Source organism: Lissotriton helveticus, chromosome 1_1, assembly GCF_964261635.1.
Source record: "Lissotriton helveticus chromosome 1_1, aLisHel1.1, whole genome shotgun sequence".
In the NCBI taxonomy this organism is placed as follows: domain Eukaryota; kingdom Metazoa; phylum Chordata; class Amphibia; order Caudata; family Salamandridae; genus Lissotriton; species Lissotriton helveticus.
This window is the reverse complement of record NC_136057.1, coordinates 685,677,397-685,701,992: the sequence shown is the minus strand read 5'-3', so window position 1 is coordinate 685,701,992 and position 24,596 is coordinate 685,677,397. Positions and strand designations below refer to the sequence as shown.

General features: G+C 47.3%; 1 protein-coding gene across 3 annotated transcripts in view; it reads right to left on the bottom strand.

Moving 5' to 3' along the window:
* TSPAN19 (tetraspanin 19) overlaps positions 1 to 24,596 on the bottom strand; it is a 361,288-nt gene that overhangs the window by 136,588 nt on the left and 200,104 nt on the right. For all 3 annotated transcript variants that reach the window (XR_013606926.1, XM_078674223.1, XM_078674222.1), the window contains exon 7: positions 8,884 to 9,024. Coding sequence is in view for 2 of the 3 variants with exons in the window: in XM_078674223.1 (XP_078530349.1) it covers positions 8,884 to 9,024 (141 nt within the window). In the remaining variant the exon portion in view is untranslated. The remainder of the gene's footprint in view (positions 1 to 8,883; positions 9,025 to 24,596) is intronic.

Below are 24,596 nucleotides of genomic sequence, written 5' to 3'. Positions count from 1 at the left end.
ATCGTGGAATGCACATTTGGCGTGTTGAAGTCATGTTTCAGGTGCCTGGACATCACAAGTGGAAGGCTCCTGTACAGCCCAGACATCGTGTGCAAGAGGATCATTGCATGTTGTGTGTTGCAAAACATATGTGTGCGCACCAATGCCCCACGGACAAAGTGCCAGATGCACCGGATGATGATGAAGAAGATGAGGCCGGTGGACCACACCCTACTGCAGCCGCAGCAGGAATAGCCCATACAAACACCATCATTGACAATTTCTTCACATGAACACGTCACATTGTGACAGTCCTTAGCAATCATGGGACAGTACAAAATGACCACAGGCACATCATGTGCAAATAAATACATTCCAAGACACATTCCCTGAGTGCATGTCACTCACCTGTACCAGCTGATCACTCAGACAAGTGTAAGTGCGACATGTAGTGCCAACAATTTCATAATTTGATGATAGATGGTGGTTGTGTCAGCGTTGTAGGGAGAGACTGTTTAGGATGTTACGTATTCGAAATGGCAGATCTGTGTTTCATAGATAGTATGGAATCCCACTCTTCGTTGTTTCACATGTGTCCCAAATCATTACATATGGGCTGTCATTCGTGACTTACTAGTTACAACAAGGCTTCTTTTGGGGTCAAATATGTACCACCATTATGCAGGGATGCACCCTGTGACTCAAGACCCACAACATGAATGAATGAATGAAGCAAGTTTTATAACGCGCAACTTAGCCCCAGAGGGCGTCAAGGCGCCTAGCCAAATGAAGTGGTACATGAGCAACATGTACATAAGGGGGAGTCACTGCCCCTACATTCCATGCTTTCACACTTGATTGATCATAGACATGACATGTCTGTGTGCAGGAGGTGTTGATTGTCCCTCTGCAATGTGAAGGGGAGATATGGTTTCACATTGTGTTCCATGTATGTTTCCGCATTGGCGCAGTTTACATGCAGTCTGCATTTCAATGTACATTCTGACTGTTTGTGAGGAGATGCTTATTTTTTTTGTCAACTCTTTTTATTGGCATTTCCATTTTCATTTTCAACATCTCATTGCGTGCACCATGTACATCAAAATACTTTGCCAACAGTGTCCAGTTACCAGTGCGCTGACAGTGCAATGTGCTATTATTATTATTATTGTGTCATTTATAGAGCGTGCAGCTACCCCAATGGGGTGTCCCTGCGCTAAGTGATTGACCACAAGATCTCTCAAACAGAAAGGTTACAGACAAAAAAGGTAGGATTTCAGAGCGCGACGAAATTCAGATTCAGTTTTGATCATGCGCAAACCCAAGGGCAGCTTGTTCCATCGTTGAGCGGCACTGAGCTCAAATGTTTTGCCTCCAGCACGGGATTTTTTGAATCTGGGAATGGTCAATAAAAACTTGGAATTTGAGCGAAGAGCTCTGGGGTTACAGTAAGGACGAAGGATAGTTCTAATATGGACAGATCCAATGCCCTGAGTAGAACGATAGGCCAAAGTCATGGCTTTGAATTCAATTCTTTTGCTCATGGGCAACCAGTGCAATTCCCGGAGGTAGGGTGAAATGTGCTGCCTTCGCGATAGACCCCCAATCAGGCGAGCCGCTGCATTTTGGACTTATGGAAGTTTGTGGCAAAGGCCAGAAGATAAACCCAAATAGAGTCTGTTCGCATAGTCCAAATGCGAGATAATTAATGCATGGACGATGGTCTTTCGGCTAGCACTAGGTAAATAGTTGATACGTTTTTTTAGCGTTTTAATTTTAAAAAAACAAGCTGCCGAAACTGATTGAACCTGACACCAAAGTGACAGCTGTTGATCCCACCGGACTCCGAGGTTCCTAACCGTGTCCTTCGGAATCGGGGCTTGGCTAAGATCTTCCGGCCACCAAATATTGGCTGATTGAAGAAAAGCACTTCAGTTTTAGCTGTATTCAATCTTAAAAAATTGAGATCAATCCATTTAGCAATGTCCCTGATGCAGGATTTAAGAGGGTCAAAAAAGGAGAGGGAAGGATCCTCAAAAGTAAAAAGCAGCTGGATATCGTCGGCATACGACGTAGTTTTGATACCCAGTTTGGAGATCATATCAGCTAAGGGAGCAAAGTAAACATTAAAAAGAAGCGGGCTCGGGGACGAGCCCTGGGGGACACCCCATTTCAACGGTCTGGGTGTGGAAGTAAAAGGGGGGGTGTGCACCTGCTGCGTTCGGTTAGACAGAAAGGAGTCTATCCATTTAAGGACCTTGCCCTAGATTCCTATAGTACTCAGTCTATCCAGGAGTATGGGGTGAGAGACGGTGTCGAATGCCGCCGATAAATCCAGCAGCACCAACACCGCCCTCGAACCCCGATCCAATGCCCAGCGGACGGAGTCCGCCATCTCAATAAGGGCTGACTCCGTACTGTATCCTCTGCGAAAACCATGTTGGGAATCATGGAAAAGACCATGAGTTTCAATAAAACCAGAAATTTGTTGATGGGCTAATCGCTCCAGGATCTTAGCTGGTGCAGGGAGAAGTGATATCGGCCTGTAGTTGGCTGGATCATTTGGATCTGCGTTGGCCTTTTTTAGGATCGGAACTAAGGAAGCTTGCTTCCATGCTTCCAGGTAGATACCCGTAGCCAGGGAGGAATTCCATTAAGGGTCAAGAAAGGGGTTAAGGAAGGAGGCCAGAGCTTTATATTGTTTCGCCGGCCAGGGGTCTCCAGGGGCTCCTGACCTACATCTGAGTAGTTCCCGTAGGGAAAAGTCCTCCGGTATTTCTGTAAACTCAGCGAGGACTGGGCCTTGATGAATCAGGTCCGTCTGAACCACATGGGACCCCGAGCTATTACCAGCGGGGAAAGAAGCGTAGATCTGAGCGATCTTATTCTCAAAGAATTCGGAAAGCTGGGAGCAGAGCTCTTGTGAGACATGCTGCTGACGAATCAGTGCCTGTGGATCAGTAAATGATCTAACAATAGAGAAGATTTCTCATGAGGCATTTCTAGCTTTGTCGATATTCTCTGCCAAGAAGCCTCTTTTATGTATGATAATCTGCTTCCGATACTCTTTGAGGGCTCTTCGGTACTCTTGTTTACTCTCTACAGAGTACCCTGATCTCCAGCGCCTTTCCAATATTTTACAGGCTGATTTTTGCCGTCGTAGTTCATCCGAATACCAGGGAGCGGCTGGGGAGGCTCTGAATGTTTTTATTGGCCTAAGGGGAGCCAGAGAATCAATAGCCTCACTAATCCAGTCATTGAGGTTGGAGATGCGTGAATCCAGGTTCTCCGCCGGGATAGGACAGCTATCATTAAGGTGCTCCTTGAGCGAACTATAAGAGATTTTACTCCAGTTTCTACCTAGTACCTGTGGAGTCATCGTAGGTCTGTCTACACAGGTCAGAAGGATAGAAAAAGGGATAATGAAATGATCCGATCAAATTACAGGAATGGGCTCATAAATAAAGATCTCAGGGAGATTGGAACAGATAAGATCCAATATGTGCCCGGCTCTATCGGTAGGGTGAGCTCAAGCTGAAACAATTTGCAAGTAGCCAGAGAAGATAAAAAATTAGCGCTAATCGGACAGGAGTAGTCATCCGCATGCAAATTACAATCACCAAGGAGGGTATTAAGGCGCTAATACAATTTCACCCATATGGCAGGTGACTAAGTCTCGGGCGCCCAGACATGTCTGCAGCTTACAAGAGTCATTGCGTCCCATTTCTGCGTGGAGAGACAAGTCTTACACGTGTAACTCAGTTGCAATCGTAACATTTGCAAGAAAACAATAACAACAAGATACGGCATTGTCGCCAGGATTCAGTACAAAACGTCCCCTCATTCCCATCCCCGAAGCCCGCCTCCCCCTCCCTTTTCTAAAAATGTGTGTTCGTCCCCTTATTCTGTCTTACCGACTCTCCCCTCCCCCTTATCATATGCATGTATCACTATTCCTATTACACCCTCTCCACTTTCCCATGGCGGGCCCCAGCTTGCGTTTCAGTGTTGTTGTTGTTCGCCGTGCACCCCTCCCCTCTGCTATCCACTCTGCCCGCAAAGTCCCCCTCCACCCCCTCATCTGTGTCAGCCTCTGCCACCTGCAGTGCGTTGAGCATGCCCTCCCAGCTTTCCACCAAGGGCTCTCAGCGGAGCCCCACTGTTTCCTCTCTCCTAATGGCGGTCCACTCCGCTCGGGCCCACGACAGGAGGGACAAGGTCCACGCCTGCACACTGGGCGAGTCACTTGCCTTCCATCTTTTTGTGAGGAGCCGCACCGCTGCAACCATCCCCAGGTCTAGAAAGCGGGACGATACCTTGTCCTTAGGTGACCGCTTGAAGTGGTGCAACAGAAATTCAGGCCAATTGCAAGGGATTGTACGGCCAGTGCATTGCGCGAGCCGGGCACCGATGTCCCTCCAATAGGTATCGAGCCCTGGACAGTGCCACAGAATGTGAAGGAGATCCGCATCTAGCTCGCCACACCGGGGGCAAGACGCATCCACCCTGTGGAAGTATTTGTTTATTAAGGCGGGGGTGAGATAGGCCCTGTGGACTATATATTCTTGGATCTGGCGAAAGCACATGTTTCTGGGGATGTGCACCGGGCTTTTGAGTATCCTCTCCCATTCTTTGTCCGCCAGCGCACCTCCCATATCAAGCTCCCACTTTCCATGGAGAGGGGTCAGATCCAGCTCCGTATGCATCCGTAGGCCGCTTTTGCCTGTAGGGAGGAACAGTTTCCCTAGGGCCAGACGGTGCCGGGATGCGCCCCAGATAAAGGCTCGTAGGATCCCATTGAGCTTGGAGAAGAAAGATGCAGGCACGAACAGAGGCAGATTCGCAAAATAGTATAGGAGGCGAGGGAGCATCACCATTTTGGCCAGGGCCACTCTGCCTGTGGGCGTCAGGGGGAGTGTGGACCAGTAGCCTATCTGTGCCTTGAGCGCCGTCACCGCTCTACCTAGGTTTCCGTCCTTCAGGTCTGGATCCCCAGATATTTAAACGTGTCCGCTCGTCACTGAACTCTCGTGCCCTGTAGGCTATACTCCGGAACGGTAACCTCGCTGTTGAAGGCGTAGAGGCAGGACTTGCCCACATTGACTCGGAGCCCCGAGAAACCGGCAAAGTGACTCAATAGCGGGTCAAGCTGTTCTGGCATGTGGTTGACATCTCTGACAAAGACCAATAAATCATCGGCATATAAAGACACTTGATAAACACCGTCACCTAGTGGAATTCCGTCAGCCAGGAGCTGTCTCATGGCTGTCGCCAAGGGTTCCATGGCTAGCGCGAAGAGCAGCGGTGACAGAGGACACCCCTGCTGGGTGCCCCTGCCCACCGCCACTTCCTCCGAGATGTACGGCCCTAGCCGGACGCGGACCACAGGACTCCTGTACAGTAGCCCCACCATCTGCAGGAAGTTCCCTTCCAGTTCATACGCCTCCAATACCGCCAGTAGATAGCCCCACTCAAGGCTATCAAAGGTCCTAAGTCCAGCACCAGGCACCCCGCTCTGGGCCAGACCGCCGCCGCTTCTGTCGCTACTCGGAAATACCTCCTGAGGTTCAGAGATGTGGACCTTGCCGGTACGAAACCATTTTGGTCCGGGTGGACTAAATGCGGGACCATTGGCGCCAGACGCTCAGCGAGCATTTTAGCTAGTATCTTATAGTCTGTGTTGAGCATCGCCAACGGGCGATACGAGCTCAGGGACATTGGGTCTCTGTCAGGTTTAGGTAGGGACACCAAGCGCGCTTTCCGCAGAGAGTACGGAAGATGGCCCTCCTCTATCGATGCCCTATACATCTGAAGAAGCTGCGGTGTTAGGATGTCCCTATTCGCTTTGAAGTATTCGGCTGGCAGGCCGTCAGGCCCCGGTGTTTTCCCCGTCGCCAATGCCTGGATCGCGTCTCCCACCTCTTCTAACGTGAGTGGGGCATCCAGCTCTGCCTTCTGCGCGTCTGTGACAGTGGGCAGCGCAACTGACTCCAGAAAGCCAGTCACCGCATATTCCTGACCAGTGCCTCGAGCTCTATACAGGTCCCGATAATGATCGGTGAGTGCCTGATGAATTTCGCGCTGCGTATACACCACTGTCCCGTCCCCTGAGCGGATGGCACCAATCGGGGCATTGCGTTCTGCGGCTTGAATCAGCCAGGCCAGTAAGCAGCCAGCTCTATCCGCCTTCGCGTGCGTCTTGGCCCTGTGCACTGCGTAGTTGTGGCAATGTAGTCGTTTAAGTAGGACCGCGTGCTCACCTTGTAGCTCCCCCAGCTCAAGCGTATGCCTACCCGCTCCTTCAGCCTTCCGCCGTACTGCAAAAGCTCGGATTCTATGCGGGTCTGTGACACGGACACCCGTGCGCGGATGTTCCACGTGGTCCCTATGCAGTGTCCCCAGAGAGTTGCCTAATGGGCGTCCCATTCCACTATATTGTTGCTCGTTGTGTCCTCATTCTCCTCAAAGTAGGATAGGATGGCAGTACCCAGTGATGACCTGAACTCGGCATCTTCCAGCGCAGCCGGCTGAAGTCGCCAGGTGGGCACCGGGGGTCTATCCACCGCCCAGCTAATCTGGAACCACATGGGGTTGTGATCTGAGTGCGTCCTACCTAGGTATTCCGACTTAGTCAGGAGCAGGAGCAGGGACTGGGAGCCTACTATTCTGTCCAGGAGAACATGGAGACCGTACACCGGCGAGTAGTATGAGTACATTTTGTCTGTGGGGTGCTGTGCACGTCAGAGGTCATGGATGCCCCAGTGCGTTAACCAGTCTCTGAGAGCTTGCGCCGCCGAGGTCGCTGCCACTACACGTAGGGGCGGAAAAGAGCAGTCTAACTGAGTACCCAGCACCATGTTATAGTCGCCGCCTAACAGCCAGGGGAGGCCCACATACCTCTGAAGGATGTGATTTAAGGTCGCCAGGAGGGCAGGTTGCTCCGTATTGGGGGCGTAAATAGAACCCAATAATATCTCCTGTCCATTGAGCCTCCCCCTAGCAGAGGTGTACCTCCCCTCTGGGTCTACTTGTGTGTCAGTGCATGCAAAGGGAACCCCTGCCCTCACCCATATCAGTGTGCCTCGCGCGTGTGCTGAATAGGTCGTGCCATGAAGCTGCCCCCTCCAGCGCCTGCAAAGTCTCTCCAATTCCACTCGGGACATGTGTGTCTCTTGAAGAAGCGCGATCCCCACTTGGTGGCGCTGCATGTATGCGAAAACAGAGTACCGACGCGACGGGGTGTGCATGTCGCGGATGTTCCAGGTCATGATGTTAGTGCACGCCATGAGTTGTGTTGTGGTGTAACCGCCCGGGGAGTCAGGGGGTGTATCTTGCGGGGCCGAGGGGCAGGCTCTCGGGTGGGGATCGCTAAGTGCCGCATCTGTAACATGTGAACCAAAAGTAACTTTATGGGCGTACTCCCAATGGGGAATGCGTCCAGACTAGGCAACTTGACTACTGCTTAATGTGTCGTGACCGCAATGCACGTGCGTGTGGGGAAACGCACAGTCGGTGATGTTATCGGATTACTCCCTCATCTAGGGCTCTTAACGCTGCTGAGGTGTGTTTGGCACGCCACTGACAGTGGAGCGTACCGGGCTGGTGCGAGCCACCTATGGATATCACCCCGCACTTTAGTGTGTAAACTCGTACCCCAGACGAAGGCGCGGCTGTGTGTGAGGAGATGCCTATTGAATGCGGGACAATAGACTTTTTTCTACATCATGAATGTAGTGTTGTACTCACAGATTTTCATCTCACCGTTTTTTTCTCTGCTTTTCTGGTGCATTTTACCGCATGACACGTGGGAATTGCAGGCCTGTCACTGGTTATCGCAGATTTTTGTATCACGGTTTGAGACATCGCCCCCTTTTTCACGTTTCGCATTTTTGCAGCACCACATTAATTTTAACACGGTCATTTGACGCGTTATCGTGAGACTATCGCATGGTACCGCCATGTTGAGACGTTAACACAGCGTTATTTTCCCGGGATGGACTGTGATGTGAAGAGTTGCGTTAAGCTTTTTTTGCAATAATTATCACACGTTCTTCAGAATATGCCACTTAGAGTAGGTTTCGTATAGTAGGAGTATTTTTGATGACTGCCTTGTTTTATATGCCAGCATATATACATTGTTTTAGCACCATGGTAGAATCATATCTACTATTCACGCTTTTGGAGCTTGCAATCACTTTAATCTGCTTCTGTCTATTAATCATTGCAGCACACATATTATATACAAGAATAAAGTTGGTTCAATAAATATATTGAAAACGTCCTACTGTATATTCTCTCTATACTTCTCTGAGAATAAGTAAACACGAGTGACTGAGCAAAAGGTTCTGTATTGCTTGAATGATCCCTGAAGGGTCAAGGTTGTCATGTTTAGTGGTTGTCAGTCTTGGCACCAAGCCCCTAGTTTCTCTTGTCCAAACAATGTGTGGATTCTATGGATTAATAGAAACGTCACGAGATTGCAGCTTTACATTACAGTAGGAATCCAAATGAGTATTTGCTTTACAACTTGAAATAACTCCAAACTTGAGTATGTATCTGTAGAAGTGTGACCCTCCAGGAAACACAGTAGATCATACAGTGGAGGTCAAAGAAGGTTTATTTGAGTAACACAGCTACAGGGACCCCATTCATCACCAAGCTCAGACCAACTAACAAATCCTCTATTCCAGTCTACCACCTTGCAACCTTCCCCACATTCCAAAACACCATAACGCAGGACATCACAGTATCACTCCTAGTTGAACTAGCCTCACCAAGTCATAACTAAGGTGGGAGTGATAGGAACAAAACTACACCTTCTTCTGGAGATTCTTTATTAATTACCTCTTTTGTAGCTTGTGCATGTTCTGACTGTCAGGGATATTTTAGCATCAGAATTCTTACCTTAGGATAGATTCCATAATTGGGAGTTTCACAGAACCAGCCTTCAAGAGTTGTGTTCAAACACGAGCATGGTAGTTGGTCTGGATCTTTAATTTGATTCTTCTTCCAGTCTGAGGCATTGTAATTCCCACAGCATCTCAACTAAGAAAAAAGAACACCAACATTACAGTATGATGTGTAGTTGAAACTTGTTAACTGCACGCCACCAGTCAATGCATGTGAGTTTCAAAGAACATTTAAGCAAAGAATAACGTAGAGCTAGAAAAATTACAACACGTTTTCTAAATCTTGTAGCAAATTCTTTAAGCACAGGATTACAAATGCTGTTCACACTGAGGTAAAAAATGGCAAAAGCACTCCAACCACAATGTTACAGATTTGGGTTGGATTGGTTAAATATATCCAAGTCAACCTGGAATAAATAAGAGCTGCTCCTGACACCTGTTTCACTCTTATTGGAGCTTGTCTGAGAAGCATAACTTGGTCTAGACACAACAGAAAACAGAGATCCATACATATGCATATATATATATATATATATATCCAAACAAAAGTTCGCCTGCAGTAAGGGAGCCCACACAGGTGAGTAGATCTTGCCTCAATTTATTCAGGGAAAACAAAGTGAACAGCTCGGTGCTTCGCCGAATTAAAGTCCTGCCCAACGCGTTTCATGTCAGGGACATTTCGTATGGGGCTCAGGGCTTTGGCTTGGTTCCATCAATCGGCAGGTTTTGGCAGTTCATTTAAATGCGATGTTTCCCGCCCTGGTGGGCATGGCCACCCGAGTGGCCTGATGGTTAATGTAGTGCCGTTTGATACTTCAGTGAGTTGCCGTGTGGTCCCTTTTCACCCTATAACTCCCAAGTGGGTTGCTGACACTGTCGCTGCACAGATTGCCATCTTCCTTCCTCGAATGGCCTCACCTTGTCCCTGTTGCCACTACGCCGAGTGACGCAGCAGCGGGGCTGCACTGGAGTTCAGCGGGGCTCACCTTGCGGCTCAGGCTGGGCCGCTTAACATCCAAACAAAAGTTCGCCTGCAGTAAGGGAGCCCACACAGGTGAGTAGATCTTGCCTCAATTTATTCAGGGAAAACAAAGTGAACAGCTCGGTGCTTCGCCGAATTAAAGTCCTGCCCAACGCGTTTCATGTCAGGGACATTTCGTCAGGGGCTCATGGCTTTGGCTTGGTTCCATCAATCGGCAGGTTTTGGCAGTTCATTTAAATGCGATGTTTCCCGCCCTGGTGGGCGTGGCCACCCGAGTGGCCTGATGGTTAATGTAGTGCCGTTTGATACTTCAGTGAGTTGCCGTGTGGTCCCTTTTCACCCTATAACTCCCAAGTGGCTTGCTGACACTGTCGCTGCACAGATTGCCATCTTCCTTCCTCGAATGGCCTCACCTTGTCCCTGTTGCCACTACGCCGAGTGACGCAGCAGCGGGGCTGCACTGGAGTGCAGCGGGGCTCACCTTGCGGCTCAGGCTGGGCCGCTTAACATCCAAACAAAAGTTCGCCTGCAGTAAGGGAGCCCACACAGGTGAGTAGATCTTGCCTCAATTTATTCAGGGAAAACAAAGTGAACAGCTCGGTGCTTCGCCGAATTAAAGTCCTGCCCAACGCGTTTCATGTCAGGGACATTTCGTCAGGGGCTCAGGGCTTTGGCTTGGTTCCATCAATCGGCAGGTTTTGGCAGTTCATTTAAATGCGATGTTTCCCGCCCTGGTGGGCGTGGCCACCCGAGTGGCCTGATGGTTAATGTAGTGCCGTTTGATACTTCAGTGAGTTGCCGTGTGGTCCCTTTTCACCCTATAACTCCCAAGTGGGTTGCTGACACTGTCGCTGCACAGATTGCCATCTTCCTTCCTCGAATGGCCTCACCTTGTCCCTGTTGCCAATACGCCGAGTGACGCAGCAGCGGGGCTGCACTGAAGTGCAGCGGGGCTCACCTTGCGGCTCAGGCTGGGCCGCTTAACATCCAAACAAAAGTTCGCCTGCAGTAAGGGAGCCCACACAGGTGAGTAGATCTTGCCTCAATTTATTCAGGGAAAACAAAGTGAACAGCTCGGTGCTTCGCCGAATTAAAGTCCTGCCCAACGCGTTTCATGTCAGGGACATTTCGTCAGGGGCTCAGGGCTTTGGCTTGGTTCCATCAATCGGCAGGTTTTGGCAGTTCATTTAAATGCGATGTTTCCCGCCCTGGTGGGTGTGGCCACCCGAGTGGCCTGATGTTTAATGTAGTGCCGTTTGATACTTCAGTGAGTTGCCGTGTGGTCCCTTTTCACCCTATAACTCCCAAGTGGGTTGCTGACACTGTCGCTGCACAGATTGCCATCTTCCTTCCTCGAATGGCCTCACCTTGTCCCTGTTGCCACTACGCCGAGTGACGCAGCAGCGGGGCTGCACTGGAGTGCAGCGGGGCTCACCTTGCGGCTCAGGCTGGGCCGCTTAACATCCAAACAAAAGTTTGCCTGCAGTAAGGGAGCCCACACAGGTGAGTAGATCTTGCCTCAATTTATTCAGGGAAAACAAAGTGAACAGCTCGGTGCTTCGCCGAATTAAAGTCCTGCCCAACGCGTTTCATGTCAGGGACATTTCGTCAGGGGCTCAGGGCTTTGGCTTGTATATGTATATGTTAAAACATTTTGTGTAGCAAGAGTGAACAAAATGCCTATGAAGATGGAGCCTGATTTTTGATGGTTGAGAAAAGTATTATGTAAACTTTTGTCCACTTTCGTGCAAACACATAAACAGTCTGCACTGTCATTGAATAGCACTTTCTTGTATCCTTTCAGTAAAAGCTTACAAATCACCGCAACAACGTTTGGATATTATTTATGCCAGCAACGTTCTCCTGGCAAGTATGCAGCATTTTGGTTATTAGATTTCCCCCAAAAGCATCTGTTTCTGCATTCTTTTTATCTGAGCCCTTGCTGGCCTGGAGTTTTATATAGCGCAAACTTGACCTGAAGGTACCGGGTGTCAGAGCGCTTTACATATTTAGTTGCCTTACATGAGGTTACATTCATTAGGTCTTGCGTGGCATAATGCGCATATGCGCAGTTGAGCTCGCAAGATTTTATGTTTTAGAGTGCACTTCACTAGCAAGGGTTAAGCCCCGCCCCTCTTCTCCATTGGCTGGCTTCCTAAACGGTGGCCAGCCATTGGAGAAGAGTTCCTAGTGACGTTCTTCTTTCTCTCTAAGCCCTGTCCTTTTCAGACTGGGTTCCTTGCCTTACGTGTGTGGTAAAAGCTTTCTTATCTTCTTTATGGGTCCAGATGGCCCCATAAAGAAGATAAGAAACCTTTTAAGTCAGCAGGAAGTCCGGGAGCCCAGTCTGAAAAGGATGGGGCTAAAAGAGAAATGTGTACGTCATCTGATCGGGGGTGTCATCCATAGAGAATAGGGCTGGCGAGCTCTGCTCCTCCATTACGGACTGGTTCTGCATGGTGAAGTGAACGCTAACTTCTATTTAGCTGTCTTTGCTCGTTCGCCGGCACTTAATAATAATAATAATACTGGGTTTTGTAAAGCGCGACAGCTACCTCGCGGGGAGGTGTCCCGGCGCTAGTAGAACACAGAAGACCTGGGATATTAATTAAAATTGGCAATTAAACTAGCGTGGTTGGATGAAAAGCCAGGTTTTTAGCAGTGTCTTAAAACAGGATTCAGAAGGGGCCTGTTGGATTTCTTGTGGCAGGGTATTCCACAGAGAGGAAACGGTAGCCGAAAAAGTCCGACCGCCAAGTCGAGCTTTTTTCGTGCGTGGGACTGTCAATTGAACACGACAGTTGGACCGTAATGCACGGGTTTGGGAGTATCTAGGAAGACGTTTTTTCAGGTATTCTGGACAGGAGCCATGCAAAGATCTAAAAGCCAACGTTAGGGCTTTGAACTTTATTCTGCTGGCAACTGGCAGCCAGTGCAGGGATCGGAGATGCGGAGAGACTGACTGCCTGAGTGGAATTCGCAGTAACAGTTTCGCAGCCACATTTTGAACTACCTGAAGCCTTTGTGTCAGGTATTTTGGTAGACCTAGGTAGAGTCCGTTGGCATAGTCCAGCCTTGAGGTCACAGTAGCGTGGATAACCGTTTTTCGGCAGTCTTCTGGTAGGAGTCTGAGAATTTTACGCAAATTTCTCAGTTTACTCATACAGCATCCGGCAACTTGTTGGATGTGGGAGGTGAAGGACATGCAATCATCCCATCTCACTCCAAGATTTTTTGCGTGTGACTGGGTGATGGGGCAGGGCCCATCTCCCTCGGCCACCAAAGATCTGACGCGGGTGGGGGGCCCTTGCCAAAAAAGATGACCTCAGTCTTATTGGCATTAAGTTTTAATTTGTTTGCATTCATCCAATGAGCTACATCTTGAAGACAGCCTTTGAAGTTTGAAAAGGACTCTTGCGTGATCTCAGAATACGGAAATACCAACTGTGTGTCATCGGCATATGAAATTGCCTTGACACCCCAGTTGGCAATTAACGTAAAGAGAGGCGCAAGGTAGACATTGAACAGAAGGGGGCTTAAGGCCGACCCCTGTGGGACTCCACAGCCAAGGGTCTTGGGAGCCGACGAGATCGTCCCAAGTGCCACCTTCTGGGTTCTCCGGGATAGGTAAGAATGTACCCAATCCAACGCCTTATCCTGAATCCCTATTTCGGCCAGCCGGCTGAGTAGTCTGGCGTGGTCCACCGTATCAAAGGCGGCCGACAGATCCAGGAGTACCAGCATTGCTGAGTTCCCTGCATCCATCGACCACCTAACTGACTCGGCTACCTCAATGAGTGCTGTTTCCGTGCTAAAACCGGGCCGGAAACCAGACTGTGTTTCATGGAGAATTTTGTTTACTTCTACAAATTTACTCAGCTGGCGCTGTATGACTTTTTCCAACATTTTTCCCGGAGCGGCTAATAGGGATATCGGGCGGAGATTAGTGAGATCTTCCGGATCCCCATTGGGCTTTTTCTTTAAGGGCAGGAGGGTAGCGTGTTTCCATGCATCCGGAAATATGCCCGACGCAATGGAGGAGTTCCAGATATGATGAAGTGTGGGAGCTACAAAATCGGCTATAGAGCTCCATAGTTTTGCAGGACAGGGGTCGTCGGGCGAACCAGATTTACATCGGAGCAGTTCTTGCCGAACTTCACTCACAGGGATATTAAGAAACTGAGTGAAAGTCTCACTTAGCTCGCACTTAATCACAAGGTCCTGTTTCACTGTTTTTATTACTGGTCCAAAAGAGTCGTAGACCTTTTTGATTTTTTGGTCAAAGAACTCGGAAATTTGCTCACATAGCATAACTGTTGGCGCAACCTCCCTCTCAATGCACTTTGGTTTAAAAAAGGACTGTACTGTTTTGAAAATCTGTTTACTAGACTGTTCTGCCTGTAGAATCAAGTCTGCATAAAAACGTTTTTTTTTTTCCTAATAGCTTTCCGTAGATTTTTTAAAGCTTCTTTGTACCTAGTCTTTTCCTCCAGTCCATAGTTTACTCTCCAGAGTCTCTCCAGTTTTTTACAAGCTGATTTCTCTATTCTTAGCTCCTGCGAGAACCAGGGTGCTGAGGGAGAGTCTCTTTTCGATAGTGCACGGGAGGCTGGCGCGATGGAAGAAACCATCTTTCCAACCCACTCGTTGAGGAGTTGAGCATCAATATTGGCGTTGTTTGTCAGGGCTGGGGTAGTCATTTCCAGGATAGGGCCCATAGTCTCAGGGATCAGTTTCTTCCATTGCCTTTTTAGGAAGTAGCATTTGCTGGACGCAGAGATGTCGTGCGCCAAGTTAAGTGTAAAAGGGACAAGTGAGTGATCTGACCAAGTCAGGGGGAGTGGATCCTCGGACAGCACATTTTTGATATTGGAGAAGATGAGATCAATAGTATGGCCCCCCCTATGTGTCGGGCCCTCATTGACCAGTGTAAGATTGGCCGTGCTTAAAGTAGCTCTAAGTAGCTCTGCCATGGCACAGTCGGATTTATCCATGTGGATGTTGAAGTCGCCCACCACGATAAAATGGGGGTGGAGAAGCGAGCTCTGAACAATCATGTCCAGTAGAGTAGATAAGTTAGAATCTGCGCCGCCGGGTGGGCGATAAATCACCAGTCCTGCTAATGAGAGCTGAGGACTAGCCTAAAAGCAGAAGTGGAGGCCTTCAATTCCATGAATAGTCGTAGGGGCTGAGGAGGTTAGTCTTAAGTGCTCTTTAAAGATGATGGCTACGCCACCGCCTCTTTTTGTTCCCGAGCGATTGGCGAGACATATTTTAAATCCCGAAGGGACAGCCAATGCAATGGAGGTCAAGTTGTCTTCCTTCATCCAAGTTTCTGTTAACAACAGGATATCCCATTCCTGTTCTTCGAGTAAGAGCCAAACATCGTCAGCATGTTTGGCTAGGGATCTACAATTCAGTAGGCCAGCTCTAATGCCTATCTGAAGTGGGGACTTGGGATTAGGAGGCCTCATAGGGTTTACATTGCCAAAAACTACCTCACAATTGCTACAAATCTGAGGAGGGGCGAGGGTCAGAGGGTCTATAGAGTGCGGACAACATTTGAAGGAGGGAGCCAGAGCTTTTAGGTCCTCACCTGACCATATTATCCTTTCGTCTTGGAGTCCCCCGCCAGCAGCATGTCTGGCCCCGGCCGCGGTCTGGTCGCGGACGGGCGCAGACGGGCTTGCCTTAGGCGCCCCCGCTGCGCCCGTCCGCTGCTCTTCCGGTGGAAACACATGATAAATAGTGGCGGAGGGAGGGGCGTGGCCTGTCAGGTGGTGGGCGTGGCCTGCGTGTCCCAGGGCAGGGCGTCCACTCGAGAAAGTATCCCGTGGCAGAGGGGGATCGAGGTAGGAATGTTGTCAGTCACATTAAATACACACTCGAAATAGTAAAAGAAAGTCTAAAATCACTTCAATTTACACAGTATTACAGTTTTAAAAACGCTAGCTAGACTCTCCCGGCTTCCGCCTCAGGAGGTCAAAGTGTTCTGCCTCGCGCTAGGAATGGCGCGCTATTTGAACGTTCGTTCGTAAAAAGGGGCGTGGCATGTCAGGTGGTGGGCGTGGCCTGCGTGTCCCAGGGCAGGGCGTCCACTCGAGAAAGTATCCCGTGGCAGAGGGGGATCGAGGTAGGAATGTTGTCAGTCACATTAAATACACACTCGAAATAGTAAAAGAAAGTCTAAAATCACTTCAATTTACACAGTATTACAGTTTTAAAAACGCTAGCTAGACTCTCCCGGCTTCCGCCTCAGGAGGTCAAAGTGTTCTGCCTCGCGCTAGGAATGGCGCGCTATTTGAACGTTCGTTCGTAAAAAGGGGCGTGGCCTGTCAGGTGGTGGGCGTGGCCTGCGTGTCCCAGGGCAGGGCGTCCACTCGAGAAAGTATCCCGTGGCAGAGGGGGATCGAGGTAGGAATGTTGTCAGTCACATTAAATACACACTCGAAATAGTAAAAGAAAGTCTAAAATCACTTCAATTTACACAGTATTACAGTTTTAAAAACGCTAGCTAGACTCTCCCGGCTTCCGCCTCAGGAGGTCAAAGTGTTCTGCCTCGCGCTAGGAATGGCGCGCTATTTGAACGTTCGTTCGTAAAAAGGGGCGTGGCCTGTCAGGTGGTGGGCGTGGCCTGCGTGTCCCAGGGCAGGGCGTCCACTCGAGAAAGTATCCCGTGGCAGAGGGGGATCGAGGTAGGAATGTTGTCAGTCACATTAAATACACACTCGAAATAGTAAAAGAAAGTCTAAAATCACTTCAATTTACACAGTATTACAGTTTTAAAAACGCTAGCTAGACTCTCCCGGCTTCCGCCTCAGGAGGTCAAAGTGTTGCGACACTTGCGACAATCTAGCATGTAATACCTCTCGGTGGCTCACTTTGCTCGGTATGCATGTGCGTCTTTGTCTGGAAAGAAAAATCAACTTAAGAGGCTGCCCGGTTCGAGCAATACCGCCCTCCCGTAGTCCCCTGGTGCCACTTTCACTAACTTCCAGTTGATTCGCGCCAGGACCTTTCTGTCCGCCCTGTTCTCCCCCTTATTCTTACCTCCAAGTTGCTTTTGGCTTAAGTCTTCCACCGTTTGTATGATTCCTTTGCTTTGCTTTTTTGTTGCTTCTGACACCAAAAGACTCCAAGGTTTGGGACGTAACCTGCTAAGAGGCTGGCTGACCCATGTTTGCACACCCACCCATGTAATCGCACCAACCATAAAATAAATGTTCCTCTTAAAATAAGCTGCCCCGAAGCCATATACCCATTGACTTGAGCTCACCCCTTACCGTAAAGCAGTGCAATAGCCCCAACATAAATGTGCAACTCCGTGCGAGGCGGCCACCATTACCGCTGCATAGACACTTGACTAAAAATTGTGGGCGAGACAATGAAGGGAAGGGAAGCATTGTCTTGACGATACAGAATCTGTAGTAAAATAACTGACCTGTATGTGGCTCGAACCTGCAACCATGTTACTCTTCGCACCACACCGTAACCAATTGAGATAAAAGACCCAGAACGCATAATGCAACAGAACATTGTAAATCGGTTCAAATATTAGTTAGCATGTGGGAAAAGCATTATTACATCCTTCATACATACTTCCCTATTATTTCAACAGTCCCCGGTCTGTGCTGTGGCGGCTGGTGTGGGCCTACAGCTGCCGTGACCTTGTGCCTTTGTCAACGTACCGGGTGGCCTGTACATTGCTGCTTGAAATCGCCTTGTGCCAATATAAACAGCCCCAGCTGCACAACCGCAGGCCATCCAGTGCAACGCGACCAGCCGTGAGCGCCCCAATGTTACCACACTTATGCACTGGCCCCCAATACTGAAAGCAAATTCCCTTTATCAGCAGTGCTTTATCGAGAAAGGGCAAAGCTATCATTGGATGCAAGGCAGGGCGAGAAGGCAGTCCCCATTGCCCCCCTGCACGGCACGGCCAGGGAACACACAACGCGTGTAGGTGCTGCGATTAAAACAACGTGCAATATTCCTTTTACATTAAAACTGAGCTACTGAAGGGTATTAGCGATGCGTGGTTATCAGGCCCTCCACGCTATGTGGATCTGTAGTGCACAGGTTAGCGCTATGATAGTGTGCCCGCATTGATAGGCGTTATTCTGGGGAGAATGTGTGTGTGTGTGGCTCTGTGTGTGTGTGTGGCTCTGTGTGTGTGTGTGTGTGTGTGTATGTGTGTGTGTGGCTCTGTGTGTGTGTGTGTAGCTCTGTGTGTGTGGCTCTGTGTGTGTGGCTCTGTGTATGTGTGTGTGGCTCTGTATGTGTGTGACTCTGTGTATGTGGCTTTGTGTGTGTGTGCGTGTGCTCTGTGTGTGTATGTGGCTCTGTGTGTGTGTGTGGCTCTGTGTGTGTGTGTAGGGCTCTGTGTGTGTGTGTAGGGCTCTGTGTGTGTGTAGGGCTCTGTGTGTATGGGGGTTTGTGTGTGTGGGGCTCTGTGTGGGTCTGTGTGTTTGTGTGTGGCATTTGCGAGACATTTAGCTATTGGCATCGTAAATGACAATGCCATTTATTTATCTGTTTTCAAAACCAACACATAAATAAAAATGTTGTCATTTACAATGCCAATAGCTCTAACTTTTGCAAAGGCGAGACCGTTGCATTGTAAATGCTTGTTTTTTGTTAGGCACAAGGAGATTAAGTGATTTGCCCAGAATCACAGGATATTCAGCATCATTGCAGAGACTTGAACGCAGTTCCCCAGATTCGAGGACGACTGCCCTAGCCGTTAGGCCAACTCCTCTCTTTTACATTTTGACAAACAATTGGATTTCAAGAATATATCCTCAGAGGAGGCACTAAGTTTGAGCTTGCACCAGCATCTGAATGTATTGCTCAATGCTTTACATCATAAGTGGTGGTCTGTCTACCGGAGCATCAATTTAACTCTAATTGCTGTAAACTCTGCATGCACTGGCACGAGACCCAGTATGTTGTGAGCCTGGTAAGTACACTGGCTTACTAATTAATGAAGGTCCTAATTTCCCCAGTTTGCATAAAATTAAAAGCCACTGTATCATCTAGATTGTCAGAATGAATATTGAAGCAACCCACAAAATTAGACTTTGGAAAGCAAAAAATAACTTGACTGATACTGGCTGCGCTTCTGATGGGTGATAAATTACATTAAACGTACAGTCATGAGATATGTGGAGGTGGCAGGTAAGAAAGTCAAGAGTATCATTGTTCCAGCCAGGCATTAACTTGCAGTTTAGATGCATTAAAAAACAAGCGATGGAAATGCAATAGTTCTCGCATTGTTTGATTAAGAGCTATTGGCATTGTAAATGGCAATGCCTTTTACCTATTTGTTATGGAGTGAATGTATGTGGTCTGTAGTGGAACTATGTAGGTTGGATTGGAAATTTTTGTTGTGGAATTGTGTGGTGTGGAGTGGAATTAAGTGGCATAGTGTGCAGTGGAATAATGGGGATGGTAGTTATGTAGTATTGAGTGTACTGGAATTATGTGGAGTGGGATTGTGTGGAATGGTATTGTGTGTTGTGGACTATGATGGGACATTTATTTTTATTATAATACGCTTTCTTCCGAACTCAAATCCACTAATGAACAGTACAAACTGGACCACGACAGAACATCTGCCCTTCCGTGTTATTAAACAGGGTACACTAGTGTAAAAACTTGATAGGTTGCAGGGCTCAGGCTGACTAGAAATGCACAGTGTAATCACTTATTCAAAATCATTCTTTAAGGCTGGAAGGAAAGACATCCTGTCTGCATTCGTCAATAAAAGTTACTCATAACCAATGTCTTGACTGATTGAAGATTATGAACAGCGATTGAATAGTAAGATATATTTCCAATGTTTGATAATGTTCCCCATCATACAGCTAGCAGTGTGCCAAGTGAGGCCTGTGGATTATGCATGGGGTAAACAACATAAACAAAATTAGTTAATTTGTCAGCTTCTGCCTTGTATGTCTCCAGGCGTCAGAAACATTAACTAAACGATAGATTAAAAAAAATCCATCTTTAATGCTCGTTGCGTGTTTCCAGCAATTGCCAAGATTCCAGTGGCAGAGAAATTATGTAGCAATCGCTGGGCACAGGGCAAGCAGGAAGGAAGGGCAACAAGGGTTAAAAGGGGTGGGGTCGTGGGGGATGTTAAGAACTAAATGGGAGAGAATGAAGAAAGCCAACAACAATACAAGCACTTTTCTCCATTTTCAGTCGAGTTGCAATGATAATATATGAGTAATGGCACTTCTGATATGGGTTACAAAATTATCTATATGATAATGCAATACATGTTCAGTGATAAGTATTGCTTTGCTAGGTTGCAGAAAACCAAAAACAAAGTCACAAGCAGATAGAGATTACTCCTGGACAGCCCTCCTGCGGGGGTGGGGGGTGGGGTTATAGAAGTAGGAAGGCGCAATTAACAAACCGAAACGAGGAAGGAATTTGAACCACTGGTAGGAGAAGTGAGTGATATCAGAAAGTTGTTTTATATTGAAACACATTTTTGTCCCTTAAAACAGTTCTAACCAATGTAAATGGTCTGTTAAAAACTAATGCCTCACTGAGCAGCAGAGCACCCTGGTTACAGCAGCTCCAATCGAAGCACAACAGCTGGTCTTTTCCAGCAACGGCTGATGACAAAATGTGAAAGTCACAACAACTAATGCAAATTGCTCTTAATGCCAAGCCAACCCTGATTTCAACAGTAGCAAACCTTGAGTGTGTACTGGATAACGAGCAGAGGGGCATATTAGCAAGGGCTATATCGCCGCTTTAGATGGACTTTCTCCAGTTAAAGCGGCAATATTTTTAACGCCCTATTAGCAAGCTGTCGCTAACAGCAGTTAGCAACAGCTTGTAGGCGATAGCTACAGGTTTGGGGCTCGCTTTGCATGTCAGCGATATTTATCGCTAATGACATGCAAAGTGGGCGTACACAACCTGTTAGCGACAGAAAGCAGTCACTAACACAGCTATCGACTATTAGCAAGGCAGGCGAAGTGATAAAAAAACGCCTGCTCAGACCATGACTTAACCTGTATATCCAATGGGAGGTGGATATTCAGGTTAAATCCCCATTGGCGTTAATGGCTGAATATCGCTGGATGTCCAGCAATATTCACGCATAGAGCCGCTATCGCCGGATATTTTATCGCATTAGAGATAAATGTTGCTAATAGCACATTATCTCTGCGATAATATACGGCGATAGGCGGCGATAAAAAGAAATGCGCTAAGCACATTTAGCGATAATTATCGCTATTTGTTGCTAATATGCCCCATAGTCGCTCAAGAACAGATAAAAAAGCAAAGTGTAAAAAAACAGTAATTATTTCCTGTTGTGTGGTAGGAAACCAACCACCAAAAGGAGGGACAAAGAAGAAGGATTGACCACTAAGAAGGAAGGATTTTTAAAGGACATTGAAACAAACAGGACATTTAAGCCCACAAAAAAGTAAGTATGTATATACTAAAGTATAAACAAGAAGTCTCGAAAACAGGACCTAAGTACTCCCAACCTGCACCTAGGTTTCCCTGATCTATGGTGACAGAGGAGTGGCAGCCTCAAGTATCAATGTTTCCCAGATGAACAGCAAGTCTGTTTTGGAATTGTCACAGCAATGGTTTTGGACGGAACAGGAATGCAATAGTGCTTAACAGCTTAACAAGAGGCCCAGTAGACCCGAAATGCACACTACTTACTGATCTGTTTTTAGTATTATTGGCACCCTTGAGGTTAATATTGGAAGAAATAATAGCCAAAATAACTGTATCACCATTGCCAGATATCAGCTATCCCTACACAGTCCAGAGCCAGAAAATATTGTTTTAAAGAAAAGATGGATCACCCTTATGAAGATGTAGAAGGCACCTGGATAAGCAGAACAAATATTGGGATATGGTCCTAAAGCCCTTTCCATGACAGCATCATGGTCTGTATAGACGTATCTATGACTCAGATGAGTGTTGATGACCTTGCCTTTGGCATGCATTCAGTCTGTCACTTAAACATGCCAGCTGCATGCTGCCATACAGCGTCCCTATTTAAATAATTATGGAAGAGCTGACACATCACTGCAACAAAATCAACACACACATAACTCCAGTGAAGTAAAGTCTTCTAGGATGGCAATCATAATAACAATGAAAAAATGCTACCAATCCAGGGCAGGGGCACAGCAATGGCCCCCTCACATTGAATAGAAACAAACTGCTTTAGGAAAAGAAAATGAGGATAACAGGTGTTAAACTAGTCAACTGCCCCACAGCCTGCTCCTGACACAGTGGTGAAAAATGGGAGGGACAAAAAGGCATGGCCAAGGTTTCTCCCAAGGGTCCTGATCAGATATTAAGTCACTCCATTTAAATGGCAGTGGACCTACCCAAGAATTGACTAAAACAAAATTAACTAAGACATCATCTTATTCAATCAGCCTTTTCTCAGAAGCCATAAAATGTAAAATAAAGACAAATGTGCCTATCCCTTACAAGTGACCTTCATTAATAAATTAAAACAATGTTTTTACATCAGGACCAAAACACCCCAGTTGAAATGCTCAATACCTTCTGAGCTAGAGAAAATGTGAGAAAGGACAGAAAGACAGATCATGGTTTAGCAAATATTTAGCACGCACTTTTTTCATGTCTTAAAAGAGGTGGATCCGGTGGGTTATGGGAGGATGTTGGCTGTGAATCCTATTTGAATAATCCTGTAGTTCTATCCCTTGAGTCGGTATCAGCAACCTCCTACCACATATAAACATTGAGCCATTGGTACTGCACACACTGAAGAAGAATGCACATGCTACTCTCAGTCTGAGTGGCAAGCCGGAATCATTTTCTCAGTCCCCAAGTCACACCTGATAGGGAAAGCAGTGAAATGATCTACAGCCACTGGTGTCAGGGGTGATCACACTTGAATAACAATCTGGTAATTACCAGGTGCGATAAAATATGCACTACTTGTAATTGTGATACATCCGCATACAGGTGTTTACACACGGATCACACTCTAATGGACCAATTGTAATCATCCCAAAGTGTTGCACATGAAGCACAGAAACAGATATGCCGCACACATGAATAAAGACAACTTGTCTGCTATGTACCCACGGTATCCAGGCTCACCTACTGTTCCTCAACTGCAAAGTGCTAGCTCAAAGCACAAGCAGGGATATAAAGGAGAAAAGGCCATCCCAGGTATGGGAGGCACAACCTCTGCTTGGTGCTTGTCTATGTGCTGGTGTAGACATATGTGGCTATCTCAAATGGGAAATCAAATCAACAGGAGAGGAAGAGAATACTTATAAAGCCACTCTTGGTCCCCTAGTAACAAATAAACAATCAGCAGAAGAGTCATATCTCAACAAGGAGCGATTGCAGGAGGAGTCACACCTATTATTAAAGAGATTCCTCACTCACCAACCTGCCTCTCTTGTGTGCTACGACACCTGATTACAGTGGAGTGGGTCCTAGTGAAGTGCAGTCAGTGATAGTGAAAAGTAAAAAATGTCTTTACTTGTCCCAACTGAGTTTATTGATGGAGAAGCAAGAAAAGGTTAAAAATAGTGTACGTGGATGTATATACTGGTTGCAAATGGCCAGTCACATCCTTATGTGAAAGTGCAATTACCGGTCGACATGTTTCAGCTTCCGTATGCAAGTAGCGAGGTTTTAATCAGGACCAGAGAGTCACAGGGTTATGCACACGCTAAGGTGCACCCTCACCTGTGACACTTAAACACCGCAAAAACTCACGGTGACTATGGGACTTGGCAAAGTTTGAGAAGTCAGACAATTCTGTAAGACAAAACACAAATAAAGACAAATATGCCACATTACAGGTTTTGCTCAGATAGCATGATAAAGTGGTGTGGATGCCAATGCTCATGCTGCCATGCGTGCATATCAGGACGTCCCAATAAGTTTATCTTTTAAAAGTTTATCTTTTATTTTTTAAACAGTCGTGGTAAAGGGGCGTGGGTTTTACCCCTTAATCATGCGATGGTAAGTGATGGTGGACTACGTATTGCCCCTATGATCTGTCACAATATGCCAAATGAATGTGTCACTGCTCCAATACCTGCCTGCTAATTCCGAATGCCAGGTATGTGGAAAAAAGTTAATTATTATTAAGAACTAAGAAAAAGGTGAACATGACTATTAAGAGAGCGATGCGGAACCGCAAAGCTCGGGAGTTTTAGAGAGGATATTCAGGCTTTTATGAGGTGTAGAAGAATCTTACACCATGGATCTTAACGGGGGCGGTGGCTTGTAGACACACGCTAGGAAATGAATACAATAGTTACAACAGCATTGAGGTAGACTTCATTACCTTAAAGTTGCAGGGATTCTTCCATATTTACTACACCAAAGGCAGACGCCCGCATCACAGCTGGTGTTAGCAGTATTCCAGGACCCCGAGGATAAAGGCGTCCGGGGTGGTTGAGTTTAAGTACTTGGGGCCAGATGTAGGTAAATCTATTTTACCGACTCATAAATACCGAATTTTACTGATTCGGTATTAATGAATCGGTAAAATAGAATGAGGGAGATGTAGGTAAATCCAGATGTGCATTTACCGAATCGGTAATATTCGGTATTTACCGATTCGGTAAATACCGACCGGTAATGCCCATTCATTCCTATGGGCTTTGAATACCGAATTTCACAAGGGGGCAGGGGGTGTCACTTTGACACCCTCTAGCACCCCCAAAACAGGGTCGGGT